Source organism: Bacillus rossius, chromosome 1, assembly GCF_032445375.1.
Source record: "Bacillus rossius redtenbacheri isolate Brsri chromosome 1, Brsri_v3, whole genome shotgun sequence".
NCBI lineage: Eukaryota > Metazoa > Arthropoda > Insecta > Phasmatodea > Bacillidae > Bacillus > Bacillus rossius.
Genome location: NC_086330.1, coordinates 299,051,198 through 299,071,235, shown reverse-complemented (window position 1 = coordinate 299,071,235; position 20,038 = coordinate 299,051,198). Strand labels below are relative to the sequence as shown.

Below are 20,038 nucleotides of genomic sequence, written 5' to 3'. Positions count from 1 at the left end.
TTCTTCAAAATATAGTAATGCTGCCGCATAACATGTAAAACATGTTTTTCTGTGTGACTTGAGTGGTAGTGCCGATCTGGCAACTGTGCAGTGCTAACATGGCCGCCAGCAATCCTGTACCCGGCAATGGTGTATTACAGGGTTCCATTTAATGTCACATTTCATGGATGACAACAGATTACAAGCCCCATCACCCAAATGCTACCACTCAGTGGATGCAACCCCCCCATGTGTTTTTTTATTATTATTACTGTGCGGGGCCACGGTGGTCAAGTGGTTAGGACTCTTGCCTCACACCACGAAAATCCGACTTAGATTCTGGATTTGTACATGTGTGGATTGTGTAGGACGATGTCACTGGTCGGTGGATTTTCATGGGGTACTCCCATTAACCCCAGCCCTTTCATTCTGGATTTGTGTATTTCATGTTACAATTCTGGGACGTTGGCAAAGTCTGAATGTAACCACTTATTGGGTGCTACCCATTCCTAAAGGTTCATCCCCAATACAGTAATAATTATTACTATGTGTGGTCACCAACCTTTGTAGTGCAGACAGTTGTGTGCCGGATTTGGTGTGAGAGGTTCAAGTTTTGAGTTCTGGGTAAGGCATGGGAGTAATTAGCATTTGTCCTACTACAAAGTAGTCGATTAATTACAAGTATGGCAAAGAACTTTTTCCTACACAGTCCAAGGGACGTTTGGCTCATTGGCAACAATATCATTAATGAGCAGGACCAAAAATAAACAATTAAAATTAAAAATAAAGGGGGTATCTCTCACCAAGGCAATCCGGGTTCAATCCCCGTCGGATTCACTGACATCTTTGCATGTGATAATCGTGCCTGAACGATGCCGTTGGCTGACGGGTTTTGTCTGCATACTCATGATTACCGCGCACTTCTTTCCAGGCATCACTCTATATCCGCATAATGTCACCCCTCATTGGCTCCCAAGACCTCGTTAAAGGGCCGTAAAAACACTTTACTCACTATAAAAATCCTTTTCCTGGAAAACGGGAGGGACATTTGACTATTTGTACAGTAAAACATCTTTATATCAAATGTATTCTACGAAACCATGACAATTTTTATAGACAGGTTTCACTGTATTTGCATGCAAACTGACACTGTAGATTTGACAATATTTAAATTAATTGTTTACCATAATTGTTTGTGCTTTTTTTGTTTTCAGGTATCACATCAAGGTGTACAAAGAGAGGAATGATGCATAAAATGGGGTTGGAAGGTGTCCAGATAACACCAAACAAGAAAATTTTAATGAAGAAACTAATGACAAGTACCTCACAGGTAAAATCATTATGCGAAAATTTGAAAGAGTGTAAGAACCAATTGAAACAGCTAACTTCTAAAAATAATGTGGAATTGATTTTGACAGCTATAAAGAATAAACATTTACACCAGATTTTACAATGCAACATGCTGAATTGTGACAGAAAGGCTGGAGGAAGACGATGGACCATGATGGACAAACTTCGTGCTCTTTCAATTTACAAGAGGAGTCCCCGCACTTACAGATATCTGCAAACATTGATTTCACTTCCTTCAGTAAGAGCTCTTCAGAGAGTTCATTCAAATATTGTTCTCAAACCAGGCATACACTCCCAGACTATTAAACATCCGCAGAAGTGTCTGTTGTCTATGCCGGACATTGACAAAAATTGTATAGTAATTTTTGACAAAATTAGTCTACAGAAAAGAATGATATACAATGATAGTGCAGGATTTGTGGACTTTGGTCTGCATGGGCGTACTGGTGAGGTTGCTGATCATGTACTTGTCTTTATGGTGCAAGGTCTGGCTACCCGCTACAAGCAACCAGTTGCTTTCTATTTCAACAAAGGCATGACTTCCACACATACTTTACAGGCTATTATTGTGGATGTCATTGAATCACTACAGTCAGCTGTATTCCATGTTTTGGCAACAGTTTGTGACCAGGGTGCAACCAATTGTTCAGCCATGGAGAATCTGAAAAAGAAATCATTGAGTGATGCACCTGGATCGTTTTTTGAAGTGAACGGACAAAAGATCTACATTCTATTCTATGTTCCTCATCTTTTCAAATCTCTCAGAAAGAATTTCATCAACAACATAATGCTCTGGGGTAAAAAGCTAGCATGATGGAGTAAAGTGATAAGTTTGCATTGTTTGGACACTAAATTCTTCAGGACTCATCGTTTGACAAACCTCCATGTAAATCCAACTGGGAGGGCGAAAATGAACGTGAAAATTGCAGCTCAAACATTAAGCCAATCAACAGCCTCCGGTCTGAAGACAGTGGTGAACTGCAGTAGATCGTCAGGATCCAATAGTGCTATTTTAGGTGCAAAGGAGACTGCAGATGTGATAGATGATCTGGACAGATTGTTCGATGCCTGTAATGGACCTTCAAAAAAGGACAAGAAAAAACCCAGAAGAAAAAATGTCACAGCTGGAAGTGGTCATATAAAGATTTGGGGAAGTTTCAAGAAGAAACTAACAGAAATTACTTTTTTTTCGTTGTGATGGTTCAGAAGTCTGTCGTGCATCACACACAACAGATTTCACCAAACAGTGTCGTTGCATTCAAGGTTTTGTAACTACACCCTCATTGATGGAGTGTTTTGGCGACACCTTCATGAAAAGGGGTTGACAGTTCTGATTCTCAGGCAATTGAATCAGGACCCAATTGAAAATTTATTCTCAACTATAAGGCAACATGGTGCTGCTAATACTAATCCATCATGTACTCATTTCATTTCAGCACTGAAAACTGCAATTGTAACCAAACTCTCCTCTTCTCATAGTCGGGGTGCTAACTGCAAAAGTGATGATAGTGAACTTCTTTACGACCTCAGGGATTTGATTTGCAGTAATGAGTCATCTGCAAAGAAGTCTGAAAAAAGTGTGTTTCTACCAAGCACGTCAGATAATACTGACCAGAGTGTGTTTCTACCAAGCACGTCAGATAATACTGACCAGAGTCCGTTTCACATATCTGAAGAAATACCAAATGATGCAGACTGTGAAACAGAAAACAGACTTTGTAACATAGAATCTTAATCTCAGTACTACGTTGCAGGATATGTTGCAGAAAAACTTAAAAATGTAGTGAACTGTGTTGCTTGCACTACCAGCTTTACAGTATCAGAACCATGTCCAGGTCACACATTCACTATAGAGAAACAGTGGAGAGAATGTTCTCTATTGTTAGCATCGGAAGAGCTTGTTAAGACTGTCATCAGCGCATACAATATTTTTGCGACCAGACATCAAGGAAGCAAACCAGCACAATGTTGATGTGAAAAGATACAGAAATGCAAGGAAATGTAGTTGTTTTTTCCTTATACAGTAGAATACCGGTACAACGTACCTCACTATAACGTATTTTTCACTTTAACGTTTTTTTTAATAACCGCCGAAAATCATATCTTTACAGTGGTCGCAAAAATATTGTATGCACTGATGACAGTCTTATAATTTTTTATAATTTTTTTTTTATGTTTCGGTTTGTATTTTCTAACCTCAAAACCCCAGGAAGCACGTATTAGAAGGGGGCGCGAAAAAGTACCATACTGGAAAAGTACCATACTGGTATGGTACTTTTCCGTATGGCACAATTCCGCCTCACTTCTTCGAAAAAGACGGAAAAGTTCCATACTGGAAAAGTACCATACTTGAAAAAGGACGAGGCGAAATTGTGCCATATTTTTTACGCACTCCATGGAATGACTGCGACGCCTCAGAATAGTGTGGAGAATTCGCATGTAGGCAGCGCTGTCAACTCCAACATTTTTTTAGGTTAACTCAAATTATGCCAAATAGCATCACGTTCTTGTTAAAGTATGGTACTTTTCCGGTATGGTGTTTTTCCGTCTGTTTCGAAAAGACGAGGCGGAATTGTGCCATACGGAAAACTACCATATTTTACTACAAGATTCAAAAACATTTGTGGCAGCTATAAATTATATATTTAAGTATGGTACTTTTCCAGTATGGTACTTTTCCGTCTGTTTCGAAGAGGCGAGGCAGAATTGTGCCATACAGAAAACTACCATATTTTACTACCAGAGTCAATAACATTCGGGCCAGCGATAGATTGGCTATGATTTTTCATTATTTTTTTAAGGTTTTAAAAAATATATACAAATATTTACTAGCTATAATCTATAATACAACATCATTACAGAATTCATACTAAAATTTAACCCCTTATGGTCCACCGTAACATATTTGATACATAATATGTTTTACCTTAAAAATATTATTTTTTGCCCAAATATTCATTATATCTCTTTGGTAATGTGTCTAGAAACACTTCAGTGATATTTTTTAGCCACAAGTTTTGCCATACTGTTGTTAGTGTAATCTATGGCTCTGTTGTTTTTCATAGCAGCCATCTTGTGAAGAATACTCTCAAATTGACTGAGTTGATGTTCACCAAACAAAGGTAATTATAATATTTCTCCTACATAAAAAATATCATCTTATAGCTTATACTTTTAGCTATGTCTGTATACCAAGAAGTTTATAATTTGATGCATTTTTATGTTCTAAAATAACAAAAATGTTTATGTATCAAATTAGTTACATTGGGCATCAATGGAAAATTTCCAATTTTAGGTTATGTAAATTTTTAAGATATAAAATAATGAAATGTTCAAGATATGAGATGTTAGTTTGATTTGTCATTAACTATTAAATAATTTCAATGTTTTGGTTGATATTTAAATGTAAAGTCTACTCTATTTTGGCTCAATAACTGAAAACTATTTAGTACCTACTGATAAGATCTTGAAACAGATGCATATATTTTCATTTGCTTATGTTATATAATGTTTATTTACAGATGAGTCGTGTTCCAGGGAAGATGAAGAAAGTGGCAGTTCCGCCTGACAGTTCAGAAGACGATAATTTTGACGATAGTGATGATGACAGAGACTGGATTCCTAACCATACAAGTGCCAGTGAATGTTCTACAGGTAATTATATTAAATATAATGTTTTTTTTTAGGAAAATAGTTTAATCTTGTAGCAATTCATATACTTTATACACCTTGTTGATTGCTTTTTCTTTTTTTGCATCAAATGTCAGTTTATTTATTCTCAAAATATTGATTTTATGACTTTTTCACAACTGGCATATGATGACTTTTTTTTTAATTTGCTCCACCAGATACAGTGCAAGTGGCACATGATTGTCCTAAGCTAGGACACATTGTTTATGCATTCACAACACTAACACTGGAATACAAGTCCGAGTTCTAGTAATTGAAGTGCAGGGCACTCGGGCAGCGCAACTGCAGTGCACTAAATATCAGTAATTGGAGTGTACAATGATAAAGTGGTGCTTGTGTATTATCACATCCCCTCTTTTATTTGATTCTATATACTGTTTTGTCTTCATGAGGCCTAAATGTCTGTGAACTTTTTTTTTTCTTTAAAAATATTCATTTGGTAGTAAATGTGTTTATGTTTATTTTTTACAGGCTCTGATGTTAGTAGTAATGATGACAACGGTGATACAAGCGAGGAAGAACTGCCACTACCTTCATGTTCTTCAGGAAAATCTCCTAAGCCTAAACAACACTGGTGGGATGTACCAAATAACCTGAGTGAAAAACCACATCCTGTTTGGACAGGTAATGTTGGTGAACCAAATTTATTGCAGTTTCCTGTAGACTATTTTCGTTCTTTGTTTAATGAGCAAATAATAGACAACATAGTTCAAGAGTCTAATTTATATAGTGTGCAGAAGAACCCTAATAAGCCTTTGAACACCAACAGAAAAGAAATAGAGCAGTTTATGGGCATATGTATTTATATGTCTATATATGGTCTTCCTCGCAGTCGCATGTATTGGTCTAGCAACACTCGTGTTGAAAAAGTTGCCGACATCATGTCTCGCGGGCGGTGGGAAGAACTCAAAGCAAATTTGCACTTCAATGACAACTCAAAATTACCAGCAGGGAATGATGGCAACAAGGACAAACTTTTCAAAATCCGTCCACTTTATGAAGCACTTTGTTGCAATTTCAAAAAATTGCCAATGGATGAACAAATGCTTTGTGTAGACGAACAGATAGTGCCATTCAAGGGCCAAAGTTCTTTGAAACAATACAACCCTAAAAAGCCTAGCAAATGGGGATACAAAATCTTTGTGCTGGCTGATTCCAAGGGCCTCATCAGAAACATGGAAATATATTCTGGACAAACAGAAGCTGTTACCAATTTACCTAATTTGGGAGCAAGCTCAAATGTAGTTCTAAGATTAGCTCAGATTGTGCCACAGAACCAAAACTATTTGTTGTATTTTGACAATTGGTTTTCATCACCGGGCTTACTTGTAACACTCGGAAAACTTGGAATTGGATCTCTCAGTACTGTGAGGCTAAACAGATACTCTGGTCTATCTTTTTCCAGTGACAAGGAAATGAAAAAGAAAGGAAGAGGTTGCATTGAAGAGAAAGAAACAAACATTGATGGTATTGATATCAGAGCAGTAAAATGGTGCGATAATCGTTGTGTAGTAGTTTGCTCAACTTTCGAATCTGCATATCCTGTTAGCAATGTGAAAAGATATGACAGCAAACAGAAGACTTCAATTGAAGTTTCATGTCCCAGAGCAGTTACCACATACAATAAATTCATGGGAGTTGTGGACCTAATGGATGCTCTAATAGCGTATTACCGAATTCAAATCCGCTCAAAGAAATTCTACTTGCGTTTCTTTTTTCACTTTATTGACCTTGTGCTTGTCAACGGATGGCTTCTGTACAGACGTGACTGCGACTCCCAAAATCTTTGCAAAAATGACCGCCTGGATCTTCTGTACTTCAGAACTTCTGTTGCTGAACTTCTCTGCAAGCATGGCATCGATATGAAGAAGCGTGGCAGACCATCATCTTCTCAAGCTGCATTAGACCACGAGTACATGCTGAAGAAGAAAAAGAAATCTGCCGCTGTCCTGCCATCATTTGTGTTGAAGAGGGATGGTATTGGTCACTGGCCCAAGGTCCAAGAGTGCAGGCAAAGATGTAAATATATCTTATGTAAAGGCTTGACAAGTTTTTATTGTACCAAGTGTAAGGTGCACTTATGCATCACAAAACATAAAAATTGTTTTGTAGAATTTCATTCCTAAATGGTATTTCATACAAAACTTTTTAATTTGTTGTGTTATAATGAGCCAACGTATCATTTTTCATTTAATGGTTGACTATATTATTGCTGTGTTTCAACTTATGTCCAAGGGATGCCACAATGACATGTTCCTACTGTGCAACATTTTGTTTTTACTCTTAGCATTGTAATGACTTAAAAAAATCTGGGATGTCTAACTAATAAATGCCATAATGGAATGTTCCTACTGTATTGTATAATATTTTATACTGTTAACATTATAATGACCATAGATATGTTGTCATGTTCTTTCTGTTCAGCATTGTTTTTTTTCTATAAGCATTGTTATGGCAATAGAAAATCATTGATGTAATACTAAGAAATGCTACAACTTTACGTTTCTACTATACACAAATAATTTGCATTTTTAGCAACATTGGATGAATTACTAAGAAATGCTACAAGAGTGTGTTCCTATTGTACTGTATTATTTATTGTACTGTTAGCATTGTTACAACCCAAGTAAATCCAAAAGGCACACAAATAAGTTATTCTTTTCAGTGTAATTCGGATTTATGAAAAAAAATATTTTGTTTAATTATTACAATACTTATCTGGATAATTTTAGGAATTTATCTGCCACTAAATATTTGGTGCGACATTTACCACTTGTTGACCAGTGTATCAAATTTGATACATAATTGAATTTTATATAATAAAGTAAGAATAAAATTGGAAATAATATTTTATGTAAATAATATAACTATTAAACAATAAAAACACTAGTGAATTTTTTTTAACTTGATTTATTATAATAGTGGTCCTTAAGGGGTTAAAGTTAATATATATTGCATAAACTAAGAGAAAATGAATTAAATATCTACACCAGAATTTTTTATTTTTATTATACCTCTTTGGATATTATCTTATAACAATGAAAAATTAACTGAGGTGCAATTCATGTAAATAAATATCCACTTGCGTCAGATATTTTTATTTTATATTATTGTACTGAAAATTTGTGTAAAACATCATGTTAGCTTTTATACTATATGTATCCATGGACTAGACATTCTGTGATTATTCATAACCGGTATGTTTCAATCTTTAAAATTTGAGTAACTTCTATGATTGACTAACATATTGAAAAATTTAGCTGGGAATATTGAATTAGCATGTTAAAAAAAAGACTGACAGCAAAACACGTATTTTTTGACTTGGTCTGCAAAATCACTTAATATTGCAATATTATGTCAGATTTGTCTCGTAGAAATATATGTCAAGCTTCTAAAAATGTGCATGTCATCCCTGAAGACGTATTTTACCATAATTTATAATATTTGAGAAATAATGCAACTGTATGTTCAGCAAGCTTCAGTTATGCTTTGTAGCATCCTCTTGCAATTGCACTGGTGAAGGATACTATTAAAATTATTATTGTTATTAAGTTGGTTGACTTTTTGTTCACATACATTAAAACTATTAAGAATAGCTCGCTTTTAAGATATAAGATTTGGCATACTAAAGGTTTTCATATACATAATAATAACATTAATTTTCCTCTTTTTAATGGTTCTTTCAAAAGGGAAGATTGATTCAAGTTGTAGCTTGGGACATACTACATTCCTTAATATATAGTTTGTCATAAGAAATCACAATAACAGATGATAAGGATAAATATGCAGTCACAAAGAAAACAACCATTAATCAGGGAATGTCAAAGCACAGCTAATACCTTGGAAGGAGTTAGTCAAAAATTTGTTACATCATGGACACAGTGAGCCAACAAGACGAGACGGTAGCAGCAAGGACAGTAAATTAAGACAAAAAAAGGATTTTGGACAACACCATGACAAACAAATAACCCAACAATGATACTAAAAGATAACATTGAAAAAACGACAAAACAAAGACGCTAAGGCGAATCCAATGATGTAACACAACAGTATTCCTAACACAACGATAAATAGCACAGACGAATAAAGGGTTTCTAAAAACAACAGTTGCGACGTTTCGGGCGAGAGATTGTAGATTGTTCCCGTCCTCAGGACAGATAGTTTCTTGTCACATACACTGTAATAGTGTATGCCCAAAACTTCACCTTCAATATTAATTGTCATGTTATTTAAAAGTTTGCGTTTGTCATTGGCACTTTGATTTATTTTAAATTACATTAGATATGAATAAATATTAATATTGAATTCTCTTAACAGGCCATTTCTTGTTGACCTGCTATTGTTTTTTTTTATGGATTGTTTTTGTTTACACTTCTATTAAAAATAGATACAGGTGTTAATGCAGAGAAGGATACTGATAAAAGGAATCGGTGTATTTTCATGTTTTCCATAACAGTACATCTCAAGGACAAAGATTTGTCACATTTGTTCCGAACAATTTGTTTCTCAATTTGTATTGTATTACACAAATAAACACCACAGGCATTATAAAAACACGTAAATGATCCTAAGATAATCTAAAATTCCATTATACGTATAGCACTCACTACCTTTGTAGAAGATTTTCCGGAGGTAGGGGGTGGCTTGTTGCCCCCTCCTTCACAAATAATGGTTACTTCCATGGTGCACGATAAGCACAAGATCTAAATTTTTGTGTAATTTTTTTACAACTAGTAGTTACATCGAAAATATTACACATTAAAATTACTTTGAAAACATCAAAAATAATACTACGAAAACTGCTCATTACAGTATTTCAAAATCAACCCCATTCTGCATATTCTGCAACACCATTCCCAATAACTGCATTCATGCAGTTAAAAGCTAAATACACAACAACTTTATCATTATCTTCAATTGCAAACATGAATGGTTCTCAAGTATACATTAAAAAAACTGTAATAACGGTTGACAGGTTGGGCACACTGTCAATATTTTTTTATACATTGATTATTAAGGTAACTTTTTTCCAACACACAAGTACGCAGGAGGCACGCTGGTCGTGTGGTCAGAACACTTGCCTCCCACCAAGAAGATCGGGTTCCAAATCCCAGCGGGGTCGAACCCGCATTTTCACCAGTGGGAAAACGTTGCGGCCTTTGACGGGGTCTGTGGGATTTCTCGGGGTACTCCCGTTTCCCCTACAAAACAATCCCTTCGATGCTTCATATACCCCATCCAATCCACCTCATGCACCGATATGTCTGTCCCTCAGGCGGGCAGCCGGCTCCTGTGAATGTGTGCCGCAAATTAGGATTTTTGGCACAATCCTTAATTTTGAATTTTAAATTTTTTTTTCGGTAGTAATTTTTAGCGGCTCATATTTAAACACTCCCATTTAACCTTTGTCAGACCAGTTACCCCAATCTTTCCCTCTACTGGATCTGATTTTTGCCGGTGCAGTGTACTCGTCTAACCCCGCTTCTAACGCACATTCACTGGCTGATATTCTCCTCCTCCTCTCCGTGTCAAAGAGTGCTTTTCCCAGAAGACTATCAGATCAGACAGTTCCTAAGAACCCTCTTTACGTGAGCGAGTTTCGGACACGAACACGAGTCATCTTACCCAAGCCCTCGGCACGTCCCCAGGCTTGGTAGAGCCTCCGTTCCGACTGAGGTTGCGAGTTTTCACACCCCCCCCCCCCCCCTTCATAAAAGGCTTCACGGGGAACATTGGCCAAAGCAAGGACCTGGGCCAATAACCCCGACGACTCAAGGCTAAGACACCGCCTTCCTAACGTATGGCCACGCTACACCACTGCCCCCTGGCGACTTGTTATAAGCTATGTCCGCTAGTCCTTTTGCCAGTCGCCAGAGATCGGTACCTGTCCCTCGATTAGCCCCATGTTGTAGCTGACAACTTGAGTGAGTCGATATTTACTCGTTTCGGACACCTCTCAGTAGGTCGCGCGGACATCGGCCAGTGCTACCAACTTCGAGATATCGAAGTCAGAGTTTTGTTTATTTACCACTCGGAAAACTACGGACTGAATCATATCATCGGCGAGACGCCCCGCAAGACTCCTGTCGGGCCGTAACTAAAGATGTAGTCAGCTCGGCAAGGGATGCTGTCCCTACAAGTCTCTTTAATTAGTTCTTATTCCATCTACATTCATCGTAGAAGTAGTTATGCTTCAGTAGTTATATCTAACATATACATATTTTTTTAAATTATGGAAACGTCCGTGACTTCCGTGATTTTGCTATCTTCGGATCCTAGCGAGCTACGCTTCGAACACTAGAAGCCACCTCCCTGTCTGACAGGGTCCAAGGGTCCAAGAGCCAGATCCGGACATAACAGTTCCTCCTTCGAGTCCTCCAGCAATCAGGACGAGTAGGGCACCCTGAAGACATAAGATATCTGTTTCGGCCAGCGAGCACCAAACCTCCGGTGCTTAAGTTTTTTTTAACTTCCTTTTACGAAGAAGAGAGGCGGAATTGTGCCTTACGGAAAAGTACCATACCAGTATGGTACTTTTCCAGTATGGTACTTTACCATCGCCCCTATTAGATTAACAAGTTCCTTAGAAAAAAATTTGCACATTTATGACAGAATTATGAATATTGGTACATGAACAATTTTTATACATACATAGTTACAAGTATCTAGAAAATTACAAAAATGTAAACTTATAATGGCGATGTTACAAAAATGTATTGTAAGTTACACAAACAATTTCTGTAAACAAAAGCAATACATATTTGAAAATAACTTCAAAAAATATGCACTTCTTATGATAGCATTACAAACAAAAGGTGTGAAAAAGTAATAAATGCTTCTTACATCAACTAGAAGTTCTTTATGTTGTGAAATATTTTGAAGCATGGATGAATGCACAGTGGAGTGTCACATTCGGTGCACATCCAAGAAGTGTCCTTCTGCCTTTTTTTCCCCTTTGAAGTGTGACTGCATACGAAACACTTCTGCTGTGGTTTTCTTTTAGCCGCGGTAGAGGTCACGGGAGCTGGAAAATGTCTAGCAGTAAGACGCAGTGGGGAAGCGGTTAAATTCTTTTGACTGCTTGCCTCCTTTAGAAGGTGTGCGAATGAGATGGAACTCCTCTATCAGCTGTGTGATAAGATTCTGTCTGAATTTCAACAGCGTAGACTTCTTGCCTGTTTTAAGGTTGTACAGAGTGTGGGAATTTAGCACAACCATATATAAAACGTGGAAGAAAAACTTTTTGTACCATTTCAATGATTTCCTGGTACTATCAGTAAAACTCATTATCATGTCTGTCTTGTCTACTGCACCCATATGCTGGTTGTATTCCAGTACTGTTCTTGGTTTTTTCACGTAAGTCTCAGCGCTAGATTTTAGTTTTACTTCCTGCATTTCATGTTTGTGTATGGTAGACAGCATGTAGACATCACGCTTGTCATGCCACTTTTCTGCTAACATTTGTGCGGTGTGGTACGATTCACACTCACCTTTTGTCAGTTTTTTAGTGAACTTCGGCATATGTTTCATTCAAGGTCAATATTTGTGCCAGTACCTGTATGAATTATAAAATCTAAGATGTACCCGGTTTTACTGTCACAGAGCACAAATAATTTGATACTGAATCTGTGACATTTAGAAGGAATGTACTGTTTGAAAACAGGACGTCCTTTCCAAACCATGATGCTCTCATCAATGCATAATGCCTGATAAGGTTTCAAGAATGTTTTGAATTTGATTTTCATTGAATTTGAAGAGCCGTTCACGGGCAGGTTGGCTTTGACTGTCTGAAAAATGCAACAGTCGTAGCAAAAGGAGAAATCAATCTTGCGAAAAAAGTTTTCCAAAGATTGGAGTTGATAAGATGGGGTTTGTAGACCAATAGTCCCTCACACGGTTTTTAGAAACGTGCGGCATAAGCAACACAACAGCTAAAAATGTGTACATTTCGCAAACTGTAGGTTTCACTTATTTATGTAGTTTAGATTTTTCCTTGACATTGAACTGACAAAGCTCATACAAATATTATTTATGTGTTTCTTGAACTATGTGTTCAACAAAATCAGTGTCAAAAAACTTTTTGAACACATGAGATTCTGTAGCATCATCGGTCAGTTCCAAGTCGTCTGTAATTCCTGAAAGGGACAAATCAAATCTTTGATCGACAGGTTGAAAGTCAGTGTCATTTTTCCACTGAGTAGTGTCTCTAATATTTACGGGAATATTTTGAGAAAAACTAACCTCCGTGTCCTCTTCAGACACATTTTCTGATTCACTGTTCACAACAGACCGTGCATCACTGTTATCACCTGCATATTTCCTGTTCGCAATTATTTCTTAGAGTTCTTTTTCACTATAAATCTTTCTTTTGCGCGATGCCATAACTACGATTCACAAAATCACAGAAACCAAACCTTCACATATTTGACATAAACTGCACATTAATTTCCCGCCCTTTCCCATTCCATACTCTACCTATACATTTATTTCATTTTTTTCACACTAGATTGCTGTATCAAGCAGATGCCTAGCGGACTAATGTGTATAGGACAAAGAAATGAGTAAAAAAAATTTGTTTGTAATTTTTTATGGAATTTATACCAAATTTGCAGCTGCATAATTTATTCTTTAGTAACTGTACAATATGAATACAAATCCCAACCCCATAATGTATTTATTATAAACATGTATCATTTTGTTTCAGTTGTATACAATAAATAAGCAACAAACGTTATTTTTTCATAGTTTTCAGTTTATTTACGGTAAAATAAATATTCCTGGTAATAAAGTATTTTTATAAACATAACAAAATACCATGACACGGGTAATATACATATTTCTGCAGCCTGTTAGAATCTTTGAGTCTGCAAATATTTTACGGGAAGGACGGCACAATGTGGCAAGCTTTCGAGATTTGTTGATAGAAAGCAGTGTAATAGCGAAACACTACGTACTTCAATATACGTCCGAGTGGAAAGCTAGCATATAAGTTAGTTCCTAGAATGCCCACAAGATAGCAGCAGGCTGCTAGTAATGTCTTCAGAGTTGCGGGCGTACATTTACGACCAAACTAACGAAAGCATTCCTGCAGACGTATATGTATATACACGTCCAAACTCCCAATGGAACACTGCGGTATGGACGTAAATATACGTCCATATGTCTCAAAGGGTTAAGAGGCCACTCTAGTGTTTCAGGGGCACTACGCAACACGTGTTAACCTGATAAGATTCAATGTTATTTTCATTTTGCTTATAACTAATACAGATTTTGAAATGATGCTTGCTTGATATGTAAGACAAAGATGCTCTTATCAAAGCACCTTTCTTCAAAAACGTGCATAAATTATTATGGTTTTATACTAATCTTTACTAATATGTATAAGTGTATTGTCTGGGTTTGAACCATAATTTATGCACGATTTTGAAGAAAGGGGCTTTGATAAGAGCATCGTTGTCTTACATATCAAGCAAGCATCATTTCGAAATCTATATTGGTTAATAAGTTATAAGCAAAATTAAAATAGCATTGAATATTATGATGTTAACGCGGGTTGCGTAGTGCCCCTGAAACACTGGAGTGGCCTCTTAAGCTGGAAATTTAAAAATCTAAAAATTATTTTTTTCAAATATTTTAGAAAAACCATTGAGTAGAGAAAAAGGCTTATAATTATTAACATTCAGTTTAGAGCCTTTTTTGTGGATAGGTATCACCTTAGCAGTTTTCCATTTCTGCGGGAAAACAGAGGATTGTAAACTAGAATTAAAAATATGTAGCAAAAGAGGGACTAATAATTCAGAGCAGCCTTTTATAATGAAATTAGGTATGCCATCAGGACCCGTAGATTTGGATGATTTCAACGATTTTATGCCCCATAATACTAAACATTCTGAGATTGTGGGGACAGGTATAGATACTAAATGTATTTTGTTTGTCACAGGTTGTTGGATACATGTAGAAGGTTTGTAGACACTGGAAAAATATTTAGCGTATCCATTGGCTAGTCCAGCGGGATCGTTCATAATAGTTCCATTAATTTTTAGAGAATGCTGTTCATAAAAGCCATCTTTCATTAGTTTGACATATGCCCAAAAATTTTTAGGGTTAGTTTTAAAATAATTATTGGTATTTCGAGACCATTGAATATTGTCTATTTTTATTAAATATTTTACTAATTTACGATAATAAGAGAAAAGTGAATAATAATAAGGGTTGTTGTTTCTTTTATAAAGCTAATAATGCTTCTTTGACTTTAATGCTTGAATTAACTCACTGGTAAACCAAATTGAAAATTTAGATGATTTTTTGTTTGACATTGGAATAAAGATATTCATATTATCAACTACGCAATTGGTTAGTTGGTCAACAAGTTCATTTACATCCATAGAATTATAAAAATCTGACTAGTCATGATTTTTGATGGAATTGAAAAGTCCGAGAAAATCACCTTTTTTATAGTTTCTAAACGTTGATGTAATGTTAGAGCTGTTTTTGAAGGACTCAATCTTGATGTTGATGTTTAATGCAGGATGATAAATATCTTCTTTGATAAGAACATCATAAGCCTTTGTCACTGAACACAGCTGTAGATTGGTTAAACACAAGTCTAAAAGATTTATATGAGTTTGAATATTGTTGCACTGTTTTAGACTATGTACAGATATAAGGTTAAGTAAATGGCGCACCTTAGTGTTGATGTTCGTAGTCGCCTGATGGAAAGGGTTAAGATTAAGATTATTCCAATCTATACCCGGTACACTGAAATCACTGAGTACCAAAATGTCATCGTGAAATGAGGAGAGTTTATCTTCTAAAATTTCAAAATATATGCGGAAAAACTCTGCCGTTAAATCTGGAGGTAAATAAATATTTCCAATAATTAAAGATTTGCTAGAAGATGATTTTATTTTAAACGAAACTGCTTCAACGTACAGTTGAACAGAAATAAATTTTGACTTCTTAACAGCAGATAAAACACCACCGCCTCTTGATTTATTGGTTTGTTCAGCATTTCTGTCATTTCTAAAGACATGGTATTGGTCTGTAAAATAGTGTGACGTAATGCTATTTGCATTAAGCCAAGTCTCAGTTAGTCAAAATATATTGAAATGTGAGCTAACATTATTATCATAGAACTCAACAGACTTAGTCCTTAATACTCTGACATTCTGATAGTAGATATCAAACTCCTTAATGTTTGACGTTAGGACGTGAGATTAAAGTGCTCCTCCGGACACCAGGGATGCTGAAGCACACACATTGGTTGATGCACAGCTAGGAGTGGGCCGTGGCTGAACCTTTGGCTCATCGTTAATTGTTTCGTTATTTAGAATCTGTTCCAGGTGTAGTTTGCCATAAAAGGGGCTTATCATACAGCCACAAGGCTAAAAAAACAATGTTCTTTATCCTGTTGAAGTCATTTTTAAGTACTGAAACATGGAATGATGCATAATAATTATATTTGGTTCTCAGTTTAGTCACCTTGATTTGCAATAAATTTAATTCATTGGATATATAGTCAATGATTTATTTTTCCTGTACTTGAGGATCAAACCTAGTAACAAAAAGAGCCTTGGTTTTTAGGTAAGGTGATTTTGAAATTTTTTTCAAAGATGTGGTGTTCCTGATGCCCACTTTCATTTGAGATTTTTTCTTTTCGTTCACATTTCAATTAGTTGGTTGCAGTAATTCTTTTACTGGGCACACGTTGCACCAGTGTAAAGTTGTCATTGTCATCATGCTGCATCATGCGGACTGAGCTCTTGACAGCGCGCGAGTAACTCTGAGTAGAAAGTAGGTCATCTGCAGGTGTGACGTCACCGGAACCAGCAATGGACACGAACGCATCGGTAGCCTTGTTGCAAGCAGGATTCGATAGTATCTGATTGTATGAAATACCCTGATTATTTTTTACATTTAGACTTTGCCTAAGATGAATCAGTTCTTGCTTAATTTCATGGGTTTCATTTTGTGCGTCAAGGAGTGTTTTTAGCACATGATTTTCACTACTCAGCTCATCTATTTTAACACAAACGGACTTTATAAATTTGAATAATTCTTCCATGTTCATAGCTTCAACCTTTGTATTATCTGGCTTCAGGACTGCTGACGGTGGATGCTGATCCAGACATCCTGAAGTAAACGAAGACCGATTTTTGGTCGGAGATCTTATCACGTTCATGTGGGCAGCACAAATTAAATCGGTAGCTGAAGCATCACTGAAAGATAATCCAAACCCCGGGAATTCGGGTTGATCTAGGAATGACGACTCAATATTGATAACACATTTACATACACAACTTTAGAACGATTATTAAGAGCATTAACACGGAGCGCGCACACAAACACGACCGGTCTGCGTGTCACGGGTATCACTAAAGGAATAGGAAACCCTAACAAGGCAGGAAAGAACGGATGCGAGTGTGTCAGTAAATTAGGTGCCCAGTAGAATTCGGAATACAACAATTTATTAACAGGTCTATTATCACAAACGAATATCTCATCTCATTCTCGAACTGACATTGATCGTTATAAAGCTGTACCCCTGCGTGTTGGGGTTGAATACTCGTTACAGGTCAGCTATAACAAAACATACAAAAAATTAACAATCTGATAATATCAAAGCAGCACCCTTAATAAACTTGTGCCTGTCTAGGTTCAACATACTGAGCATACGCTGTCAATCACAAAAGTGGTTTGTCATAGATTTATGAGGTGACATTTACAAAAATATTATAAACATATTGCAGCCCAGTTACCTAAAAGGGATATAAAATATATATTTATACAATCAATAACAAGTACCGGCTGTGGTTAAAATTATTTACTACCATGGTAAGTACACATTAAAATTAACTAATTTGGTATCTGTCGAAGTCGGCTTAAGTTTTAATTATGTCCACTAAATATCTCGCTGTCACCTAGTCACACGTAATCTACGAGGTTATTCTTATGCACCTCGTGCCATGTGTTCATACAGCAAACTGTCTTGTGACCATGGTGTTACGTTTGCCAGTCTTTGGTTATGTAAAGACATGGCAGTCGACGTCAGTATTGGTATTTACGTATAGTGTTCTCTTAATGTTTTCTCCAGCCCCACTCGCTCGCCCTCACGGAAGTTGCCTTACACTCGCCTATCATGACTTCATACTTGATACGTGATTTCAGTTTCCAACTTCTCTCAGAGTTTATGCTTGCGAAGCGACACTATCTTCATTAACTTGTCTTTAGCAACGTTATATACATTAAGTCTGGGTTTCTGTAACTTGGAATACTATTGATGAATAAATTTTAGTGAAAGTAGGCTTATACTACATTTATTGCGGCATATGTAATATTTGAACTGTTAGTAAAATTAATTAACCAGTCAATGTACTAGTGCAATTATTGTTGCAAAAAAAAATTATTCACCACTTAAAGTTTAACACCTTAATTTAACGCAAGTTAAAAATATATATGTCTTGCAAAGAACATAAAACCGTATTACACATTCTCGTAACAATAACAATGAGGCATGATACGGAGCTTAATGTTTACACAATTATCGAGGACAGGTTGAGGTTTCATTCACAGTTTATATAAACAAAAACACGAGCAAAGTAAAATAAATATAATTGATGTGCTGTTTTTGCACCAAGCTTGTGAACAAAGATGCCAACTATCACGCGCTAAACCTTTCTCAGGTTGTATTTGGCTGTAATTTTTTCGTTGTCAAGTTGCAAAGAAATGGTATGATCGCAAGGGTTTTGTTTACAAATTTAAGCAAACGATCATTACTATGGGAGTGGTGCCTCTCCCTTTACTTACTCTATGCCTCTGGCAGCTTGTTCACCTTCCATTTCCTATAAACAATTTTCAGATGACTGCCAGCTGAAAGCGCTTTCACATCCACAAATTTCTACTTACAGATAGTACTCCAAATGAGTATAGGAAGGTACCCGTCTGTTTCGATCGTCTTTTGTGACGTCTACAGTAGCAGCAGCAACATGTTCATGGGGCAGTAACTCAAAGGGAGGGGAGTGAACAATGTTGATAGTCCTGTGCACACCCGCCAGAGTGCAGTTACGGTAGTTACCATTTTTGTTTGGGTGGTGGGGGGTGAAATTAAAATTAAAAATGGCTACTTAAATGAGTGTAAACACGTGTGGTTATTGTAAAAATAGATTGTTCCCTTTCATGTTGTGACCATTTATGGTGAAAATGACTAGAAAAAAGCCATGCTGTGTTCCTGGATGTCGAGATACAACATATATCCGGCATCGCTTGCCAAAATACGACGATGTTTCGTATAAGATATGGCTGGAAAGAATAAACAACCCTAGGCTTTTGTCGCTGGATAAGGAACGTGTGTATAAAACATACGTCATGTGTGAATGTCACTTTATAGATGACTGCAAAAATCTTGGTTCGAAGCATTTAAAGATCTATTCGCTTCCATCATTTAATTTACCAAATTTCACAGGAGTAGCTACCGTAAATAACTCCTTTGGATATCCACGAAAAGGTAAGTAAACTTGTTAATCAAAATTAAATTTTTTTATCTGCAGCCCATTTAACGTTAGATTTGTAACTTCAACTGTAGGAATTAAGGTAACATTTTTATAATTTGTATTAACAAATTTATACCACTTAAGGCCTAGCCGCATACATTTTATAGTTCATGAATTGCATTACTACTTTATAGTGCCATAGTTAATAACGAACATACAATGTATGGTCATAGTGGAATAGAAAACAATGTAAAGAAAATAAATCTTAATAAAGTTCAAACAGGGTGGCCACAGAAATGTAGAAATGAAATTCCCTGACTTTACCAGGTTTTCCCTTACTCAAAGTGCGGCCAAATTCAAAAAGCTGGCCAAAACCCCAGATTAACTTGTATTCAAACATAAATTGGTATACAAGTGTTTTCAAGGCCGCTGGTTACAAATAACAAAAAATAATTACTGTAAACAAAATAGTGGGTCCAATATGGCGGACAAAAGTGGAAAAATATCGAAATTAGATAGCAAAATGTTGG

At 36.3% G+C, this 20,038-nt stretch overlaps 1 protein-coding gene across 1 annotated transcript; it reads left to right on the top strand.

Moving 5' to 3' along the window:
- The first annotated feature begins 4,445 nt into the window (after positions 1-4,445).
- LOC134527802 (piggyBac transposable element-derived protein 2-like) lies at positions 4,446-17,160 on the top strand. The gene is made up of 5 exons (XM_063360751.1): positions 4,446-4,451; positions 4,851-4,983; positions 5,491-6,685; positions 6,782-6,996; positions 17,120-17,160. Exons 2-5 carry the CDS (start codon positions 4,851-4,853, stop codon positions 17,158-17,160), a joined length of 1,584 nt encoding a protein of 527 aa, XP_063216821.1. The 5' UTR covers positions 4,446-4,451.
- Positions 17,161-20,038: the final 2,878 nt, after the last annotated feature.

Bases quoted from the DNA above. Each gene is read 5' to 3' on its own strand.
- LOC134527802 (XM_063360751.1), top strand. From the start codon at position 4,851: ATGAGTCGTGTTCCAGGGAAGATGAAGAAAGTGGCAGTTCCGCCTGAC. The intron at 4,984-5,490 runs GTAATTATATTA...TATTTTTTACAG, and splicing joins TGCCAGTGAATGTTCTACAG to GCTCTGATGTTAGTAGTAAT. The intron at 6,997-17,119 runs GTATTGGTCACT...ATCTGGCTTCAG, and splicing joins ATTTGTGTTGAAGAGGGATG to GACTGCTGACGGTGGATGCT.